At 41.9% G+C, this 8,935-nt stretch overlaps 2 protein-coding genes across 2 annotated transcripts; one reads left to right on the top strand and one right to left on the bottom strand.

Moving 5' to 3' along the window:
• Positions 1-683: 683 nt before the first annotated feature.
• Positions 684-3,840, top strand: fibina (fin bud initiation factor a). Its single transcript, XM_068722467.1, has one exon. It carries the CDS (start codon positions 2,190-2,192, stop codon positions 2,892-2,894), a length of 705 nt encoding a protein of 234 aa, XP_068578568.1. The 5' UTR covers positions 684-2,189; the 3' UTR covers positions 2,895-3,840.
• Positions 3,841-5,797: 1,957 nt separating this feature from the next.
• tmem276a (transmembrane protein 276a) lies at positions 5,798-8,767 on the bottom strand. The gene is made up of 4 exons (XM_068722464.1): positions 8,105-8,767; positions 7,583-7,696; positions 7,334-7,471; positions 5,798-7,184 (listed from the first exon to the last, which is right to left on the bottom strand). Exons 1-4 carry the CDS (start codon positions 8,493-8,495, stop codon positions 6,937-6,939), a joined length of 891 nt encoding a protein of 296 aa, XP_068578565.1. The 5' UTR covers positions 8,496-8,767; the 3' UTR covers positions 5,798-6,936.
• Positions 8,768-8,935: the final 168 nt, after the last annotated feature.

Genomic DNA, 8,935 nt, shown 5'->3' with positions numbered 1-8,935 from the left:
CTGATCTGCAACTTTTTGTTTTGGTTCAGTCTTGCTGCTCTGATTGATTCATACATATCCAGCCACAGCAGCAGCTGTTCTCAGTGGAAAAAGGCCACTGTAAAACTGTACTCTACCTGCTCAACACCAAACCACAGGCAAGCAGTTAGTGACTAACTGGTGAACATTTAGCCGATATTTAGCAGATATGTATTATGATGATCTGATTAGTCACCCTCTTTCCACTAAACTCTGCTGTCACAGGGCTTTTTGTGGCAGATATTTTGACACGGTGTCATTAATGATATCATAAGAGCTGTACTCTATTTAGCTTTGCCCAACCACTGTGTGCTCTCTCAAAGATACGCTAAAAAGAAGCACAGCCATTGTTAATGGTATTAACCTGCTGTGACACTAAAAATGTCTGCTCTGAAAACTAACCATTTCCTCCATCGTCTGACCTCCACACCCACCTGAACACCTACCTCCAATTCCCTCATCAGCTCCCAGTATTAATCTGAATCTGCCCTTTAGCACTTGTTTCCTGACAGATTGTGCCTCGTGGCCATCGTGTTCCAGCTTTCTTATCTTGTATTTGGCTTCCTGTTTTCTGAGTCTTTGATCCCAGCAAGTGTTTTGGACTTCTGCCTGCATCGTCTCTTGGTTTTGTTCGCTGCTGACTGCAAACCTGTTGCCGACCTTCATCCTGCCTGTTGACAAGGTAAATCCTGCTTTCATCCTTCTGCTGCTGTCTGAGGAGTCTGCCGCGGCTCTCAATCCAGAGTTGTTAGAGGGAAGAAACATACACCGCAACTCCTGAACATCAAGTACTACACATGATGAAACATATTTGATTTTCCATTCTATGATTAAATCAGATGTTTCATACACTATTGCCAAAACGTCTGTTTCTATATATCGTGTTTACCATGTTGTGTACCAACAAAAACTGAACCCCCTGCTGCACCAAACACTGAATATGGAACATGAATGGATGGAGCAAACAGAGGACAAAACCAGCCATATCCAGTCTTGTGTTTACAGCTTTCCATATGTTTCCAGTTTGTTCGAGTTTTGCAAACATGCTGAGAGCCGTATCTGAGACCACCCTGTGATGATGTAATTACCCAAGACAGGATGTAGCCCAGGAGACTCTCCCTCCGTGCATTAATGCAATCACCTGAGTGAAGTAATCAGAGTGAGCTCTAACTACACTCTTACAGAATAGAAACGCATCGCCCCTGTCACTACATCACTACAAATTGTTAAAAGATCTTTGAAAATCTATTCCTCATATTCCTGTGTATACTGTTTGAAAGAAGAAACAACAGCCCGTCTGTTCTTTTATTGCATGCAGTTTTTTTTGGCTTGCAAAATGTGTTAGCAACTAAAATAACTGATCTGTTCTTTGTTTGGAGCTGTAGTTTATTTAATGGCAACATTCTTGAAATATTAAATGTTTGATTCATTTTTTGTAATATGTGATCAGTTTTATAGTCAGACCTATACAAGTGAGTCAAAATGATGTAACGAAAACTAGACATGAACTTCACTGCTGTGTGTCGTAGATGGATTGCATTCAGGCAGGCCTTGAATATTTATTTATTGAAAGAACTTGGTGAAACACTTTTTTAAATGGTATATAAATGAAATCTTCAAATGTCATGTTAGCATTTGGTGATCTTGAAAAAAAATGTGTTTATGAAGACAAGCCCTGGCTTTAGTGTCATAATATGAGATCTAAATTGTCTTGTTTGTTTGTACCAAATAACAGAATAAACTTGTTCAAAAGTTTAGAGATGGTTTCATGTAATGTAATATGCTAGTTGAGCTCCTGATTATCTGCACAAACTACTGCTGAAATGATTTATGTTTATGTTTAATAAGGACTACATGTGGTTGTAAGTTAATGATAACTTATAAATGTAAAATCCATAAAGTGCTGGGTCTGTTTTGATACTAAATTGGATGAGAGACAAAATACCTACAAAGTTTGCTCTTATGAGCCAAAATTTACAAAACGTTGACCGAATTTATGTTTAAATATAGATAACATAAGGCTGTAAGAAACAGCCTAAGTTTGTACTGTTGCGTACGACTTTTGCTGGAAAGTGTGGCTGCAGTAAGCAGGGGCCACCGGGGGCCCTCCAGACGAAAAACAAGCGGTCTGCCCCTTTTAGGTGACGGGGGACTGTGTAACTTGAGTCGGGATGAAAACTGTGCGCCGGATCCGGCTGCCAGTGCAGATGCTGTTCGTCAGAGAGAGAAAGAGAGAGAGGAGGTGCATGATGGATCCCGTCCCACTGTTGCTCATCATAGTCACATCTTTGCCGTTTTGCTCGGCCGTCTACACGGGGCCCCTCCAACCGGAGATCTCCAATGGCACTTTCCATCACTTCTTTGTCCCGGACGGAGATTACGATAATACTGAAGACCCGGAGGACTGCCAGATGCTGTTTAAATTCTCGGATGTGTATCCATGTGGGGCCTCCGAAGAGAGGGACTCCGTTGTGAGGGACGACTTCATCATCACCAAGATGCAGGCGGAGGACGCGGCGCGGCTGCTGGAAGGCATCGGCCGGACTGTGGCACACGACCTGGACGGAGAGGACAGCTACGGCAAGTTCCTCCAGCGGGAGATCTCACAGATCGGCGAGGCTTTCTCAAGCGTGGACAAATCTCTGCTGGAGCTGGAAGTGAAGTTTAAACAAAGTCAAGAAACTGAGCTGAGAGAGGAGCAACAGCTGAACGGCCATGTGATGAAGCAAGTGAGCGACATCCGGGGAACTCTGAGGGAAACTACAGACATCTCTCTGGGACTGAAAGATAAACACGAGCTGCTGTCTCTCATCATTCGCAGTCATGGCAGCAGACTGAGCCGTCTGAAGACAGAGTATCTTAATGTTGGCTCTTAGTGGGCTATTGAGAGATAGAGATTGTGTGTGTGTGTGTGTGTGTGTGTGTGTGTGTGTGTGTGTGTGTGTGTGTGTGTGTGTGTGTGTGTGTGTGCGTGTGTGCGCGTGTGTGCACGTGACCCTCCAGTTCAAGAAACAACTGGAAAGTTAGTTGTGGCTTATGAATATCCTTCTTTGAATATATCTGACCTTCGGCCATCCCCATTCTTTGGACATGTGTCATTAAAGCTCAAAGACAAACATCCAGACATTCCTCTGAGTCAGGGGGAAAAAAGAAAACGTGAACATTAATTATGTCTGTGTGGAGCCCACTGTGCCACCTCTGAAGAAGAGTTTGAAGAGTGTGAAAATAAAAGCTTTCAGTTTCTGAATCAATATTATGGCTATACAGTATATTTTTGTCTGTATGGTTTAAATTATGTTGTTTATAAAATTGTAGGTTATTACTGATCAAATAAATGCATATTATTCATCAAATAAGACGTGTTTTGCTACTGCATAATTGAATAATTTGTCCTGAGAAACACGCACTGCCATACAGTGGTGTATTTTACAAACCATCTCCCTTTTTTGAAGCTGGAGGTTTACATAAGTAGTAAAAACCTTTTAAAATTTGAACTTCTGATTCATTGGTAGCCGTGTTGTTACGTCACCATGTTTTGTTGTTGACTCTATAAGTGGCAGACTCAACCATCCCGTCAAGTGGCACTGGTTAATTGGCGTCTGAAGGCTTTCATTGCCTCCCATTTCCATCTGGAAGTCATCTACTATGTTCGTCTAAAAGTGGCCACTGTTGTCATTATCTACTCTTTTGTCTTTCATGATCTATAAAATTTGTGGTTTGTATGAAATGTATGATTTTGGATGATGTAATTTTACTAAAATAGACTTTTAAATGATATACAGCTTGTTTAAATCTTTAAGAAATAAATTATCTCTTGCTCTTCTGCTGTGTCGACATACAACATCGTATTTCATTGTGGTAGGAAAGTTGTTTTGATTTCCTGAAGGCATTAATCTCTACTCTGCAGGGTCACACACACAGGGTTTTTTAATTTGCAGTGCCTTTTGATTTAACATTTTGAATGACTTTGGTAGAAATCTGTGTATTTTCTGTTTTTAACTACCATTTAAAACTCTCTTGTTTCAGCCAAAGTCTGCAACAACCGCAATGTTACTGCCATAAGTGTGCCCACTTTTTACAGAGATCATGTCTGTGCAGATGTGAGGGAGCCAGATGGGCTCCATGGGCGCAACTGGGTGTGATTTCCTCTGTCTGGTTTTCCTCACAGTCCAGCTTCCCCTGAGGGACCCCCTTTTCTAAAAACAGTTCTCTGTAGCTCAGCACAGTGCGGGCCAACCCCGTCAAAAAACCCAGAGCTGCAGGAGCTCTATGTGCATGGAAACCCTATATGTCTGTATGGTTCTTAATTTCCATGAGGTACAGAACAGGGTTCACAAGATTTGGTTAACATTTCCACTGTGTAAGTAAAAGGAGCAGCTCACAAAAACTCGCAAACAATCCACCCACCTTACTTAATTTGTCTCTTTTGGCACTAATCATTAATTCCACCTATTGATAATGTTTTTTCTGCAGATTGGTTTCAGGTCCCTGATGTTTAGGAGGAGGAAGGCCTGAGTGTCAAGCATGCAGTTAGAAGAACGTATTCTCCTCTCTGACATGTTTGAAGGACAAACAAAGAGGTCAGGAATGTAGAGTGGAGCTGACCTGAGAACACACTGATCCCTCTCTGTGCAGAGCACAAAGCCCCAAAACCACATGCCTCATAGTGTTATTATTAGAAAGATGAGAGCTATTTGAATACTACAGCTGCTACTAGTCCTACTATTATTATTACTGCAATGGATACTGTCTTTTACTACAAATACTAATGGTATTATCGTCCTTCAGCTACACCGGAAAAGGGCTAATAAAGTAATATTTGCCTCAAAAAATGTAATGAAGTACAAGAACAAAGTTGTGTGAAATGGAAATACTCAAGTACAAGTACCTCAAAACTGTATTCAAGTACAATACTTGAGAAAATGTACTTAGTTACGTTCCACCTGCTGTTGAGACAGTCTATGTTCCCTTTTGAAGCACTGGCCTTTTTACTTCATACTTTTATCTGACAGCTGCAGTTATTACTTTGCAGAGTGAAACGTTCAGTGACTGAGGTCATACAATTGAATACACTGTTAGATTCAAACTAGCAGGGAGTATGTGGAGAAATTAGATGGCCTACTATATTAAATTACTTTATAATGATGTGGGCACATATAGGACATGCAGGATGTTCTCCTCATTAAACAGTGCAGGTCTTCTGTGTCATTGTAACAACACTGCAACACTGCAAAAGGAACCATTGCATGTAAATGCATGTTACACCAAAACTACTAATTTTATTTGCATATTACATTTGAAAAATCTAATTTGATTGGATTATTACAGGGTGGTATTTTACTTAAGTAAAGAAGTGCTTCTTCCCGCTGTGCAGTGTGTGCAAGTCATTCATGAGCAGTAAGCCAGAGGGGATTAGTGCTGCTCTGCTAAAACAATTCATATCATGGTTTAATTTCAACACTATACATGTTTCAGCTTGTCACAAAGTGCAAATCATTTTATCATAGATTTATATTTTTTGTGTTTATGAAATACTGCACATCATATATTCATTCTGTCATGAATGCATAATTACTGTACTTTCAAAATCAGTCTCCAGTGGCCAATATGGTTCTAACCAACAACAAGGATTTATTTAAAGGCTGCAGCAGCACAATAACTCCATGAGGATAATAAATAATTTGAGAAACAAATAGTGAAGAGGAGTTGCTAAAGAGCAGAGAAACTTCAAGAAGTAAGTGAAGCCAGGAATTGGATGTCATAAAATGTTTATTTCTCATAAAAGTTGTGGGCAAGTAATTACAGCTTAAAGTGGCTGGTATGTATGTTGTCAATGGACAATAATTACTAATAGTAATCGATATGTTTGTGCTGTTATCAGAATAAAGTGATCACAAAGTTAATGTAGTTATCTGGATTTCATTTCTTATTTTTATAATTGATGTTTATTAAAGGAGCTGTTTATTTCACCGTAATGCACAGCAGACAATTACTTTACTTTTTCTGTTCTATTCTTATTGTTGGATTGTTTTATTTTTGTCAGTTTTGTTACTCAGCTTTGATTACTGACTCAAGTTCTGGTCGCTGACATTTTCTCATTAACTTTTCAGAAGTGGCTGAATAAAACACTGCTTGTAACACAAACATAAATACAAAGAGCTGCTGTTTAACAATAATGGTGTTGAAGTTTTGACTCCCTTAGCATGCCTCTCTGCTGACATACCAGTGATCTCATTGTGCAATACAAAAGACGACCACAAAGATGTTTATATGACGTCTGTTCAGTGTGTCACGCAGGAAGAAAAAATAGTTCTGCAAGGCTGCTTTATTTTTCAAAAATATTTTGATGGGGGTAAGACCTCAACAACAACAAAACATTTCCCTCAAACACAGTTGGTCTTAATCTTCATATTTTTCCTTGAATAAACACAAATGCATCTGCATACATACAATTCAAAAAGTACATGTACATATCTTGTTTTGAATGGGTACATAATGATACACAGTTGCCCTTTGAAATGTGACAGTACACATCCATAGTTTGATCTTCAATACATATTTCAAAGTTGTGCTATTGATTGTCTGCCAGTGTTTCTTTTTCTCTTTTTTTTTCTTCTCATACAAGCAGATTTTACAGGAAGAAAATTTGTATAACTATTCTCCTCTTGAAGAGCAAGCAATTAACACTGAACAGTTCATTCATAAAGAGGGATAGGAAAAAAAGCACCAGAGGGACTGAAATCGTCTTCAGTCAAATGTCCCCTCTCTTTCGTTTTCATGTGAGCGAGAGCCAGTGTCCTGTGCTTTCTCTGTGTGAAGGCTCTCTCTGCTCTGAGTCCCTGGATATAACTGTCTGTGCAGCAGGGCTCGTCACTGTTTTAGGAGGAGACAGGTGTCTGTTAAATGTGCGGCGGCCTGTCACACACAGCCGTTCTCCTGCCTGGGCTTGTGCACCACAGGGGTGTGTGGAGGGTAGAGGGAAGGAGCGAGTGTACACAGGAAGCCAGCCAGCAACGTCAGGCCCAGTCCACCCCAAGCACAAAACATGGACCAGCCGTAACCGTGACTGATGTCCTCTGGTATTCCAAACATGTAGCGAGGATAGCGGGATAGTTCAAAGTTGATCCCAGCCACACATGTGCAGAGGGAGATAATGCAGCATGTCCCTGCCAGAGAGGAAGAAAAACAAGTCACACGACAGCAGTCCATTTTCATCTCCTCTGATGCATCATTTCATCACTCTCTCATTAACAAAGACACCACTGCCCCTCTGTGGTGATTCGAGGCAGTGCTCTTTATGTATATCACATCTTACCTCCCATGAGGAAGAGAAGTCCAGCCACATACTGCATCAGATCATGCTGTTTGCAGCAGCCCAGCACGCCTATAATCCATCCGAACAGGATGATGGATATGGCCATGCCTACGAAACTTGCAGTCATCCTCTGGAGGTCTGCAAAGCGCACAAGGAAAGTTACAGTGTTATTAGTCGGGGCGCTGAACAAGTTTCTCTACATTTATTCATCAGATTATCAGATTATAGAAGGGGGTTTTGGGAACTCACGGAGCGCGTGCCACTCATCCTGCCTTATTGTCTTCGTCAGATTGATTGGCAGATTTCTGGGCAACGCTGATGATGAGTAGTAGTATTTTATTGGTGTGCAGCGCGGAACCAATCCTGTGGATGTAAACAACACAAAGAGGATGTCACAAAAGCACTGAGATCAGATGAAGAGCATATCACAAGACTCTCTGCTGCCACCCCCTTCCCAAAAAAAAATAATCACCCAACCCCCTTCCACCACCACCCACCCATCCACCCACACCATTGTAGAGTAGCTTATTGTACGCATCTCGAGGCTTCTGTTACTACAGCTTGCCCTTTTATGCTGGAAACAACACAGCACGTCGAATTGTAACTGTACTCCGCGTTATACTGCGTACAGGCCTTGAGGGTCTGTGCGCAGCATCAGCACCTTGGATAGCGCATTCGTACACAAAGTATGCGCGATGGCGCCTCGCACACAACACAAATGTCCAAAACAAACGCATTATAGCACAAAAATATGACACCGGAAAACCAAACCTTTAAAGATCAAATCCTCTATCTCCAAGTCAAATCCCCCTCGGTGGCACTTTTTCCACAGTCCGGTGATGGTGGAGTTGAATTGCCGACTGCAGAGGGACTCCATGGCCGGGGCAGGAGGCAAGAAGTGCCGCTTAGCCCGCAGCAGCATTCCGCCGCTCATCTTCTCCAAATGTCGCTCCTTTGGCAACATGCGAAGTGGAAGGTTGTTGTTGGAGATGTAAATGTAGCCGGGGTCGTTCCTTTTGTTTGAATAATTCTTGCAGCGTTCCCGGTGCCTCCTCGCGTCGGTCTCGTACCAGTTGTCAGTGCTGATAGCCACTGCTATCAGTCCCAAAGCGCAAAATGCCAAAAAGAGACCTGCCACGGTTAAAGTCCTCATAGCAGCCATGTTCCATGCGTATCTCGCCTCGGTGCCGTGATAATTCCACGGGACAGCAGGACTCTGCTGCTGGCTGCTGCTGTCAGTGTTTGAGGTGGGAAGGAAATTCAGCAATACATGGAAATCTGAAAAGCAGGTAAAATCCCTAAGACGCTCATGTCTTAAATGTGTCAACCACCGCCGAAATAAGCCAAATTCCGAGGCGCAGGATAAATAAATTCGGGCCTCGGTGAGCTATTTTGGCTGTCTCCTCGCTGCCTATGAACTCAGTCTAGCCTAGATACTGGTCAGTCCAACATTTCTTTCCAGTAGATGGAGACAGAGCAAATATTTGAAAGCACAACAAGCCCCCAGGGCTGCAGTTACAGTAACTCATGATCTGAAAGAATTACCGAAGTTTGACACAGTCATACAAGAGGAAGTACCCTCAGGTTTTGACATGTTGTATC

This window comes from Cebidichthys violaceus, unplaced genomic scaffold, assembly GCF_023349555.1.
Source record: "Cebidichthys violaceus isolate CVI_PGR_0920_01 unplaced genomic scaffold, fCebVio1.0.p SCAF_3, whole genome shotgun sequence".
Taxonomy (NCBI): domain Eukaryota; kingdom Metazoa; phylum Chordata; class Actinopteri; order Perciformes; family Stichaeidae; genus Cebidichthys; species Cebidichthys violaceus.
Note: the sequence above shows the minus strand (reverse complement) of the source record. Positions and strands in the feature narration are given on the sequence as shown.

Bases quoted from the DNA above. Each gene is read 5' to 3' on its own strand.
- tmem276a (XM_068722464.1), bottom strand. From the start codon at position 8,495: ATGGCTGCTATGAGGACTTTAACCGTGGCAGGTCTCTTTTTGGCATTT. The intron at 7,472-7,582 runs GTGAGTTCCCAA...TGCGCTTTGCAG, and splicing joins GGATGAGTGGCACGCGCTCC to ACCTCCAGAGGATGACTGCA. The intron at 7,185-7,333 runs GTAAGATGTGAT...CCTCTCTGGCAG, and splicing joins ACTTCTCTTCCTCATGGGAG to GGACATGCTGCATTATCTCC.
- fibina (XM_068722467.1), top strand. From the start codon at position 2,190: ATGAAAACTGTGCGCCGGATCCGGCTGCCAGTGCAGATGCTGTTCGTC.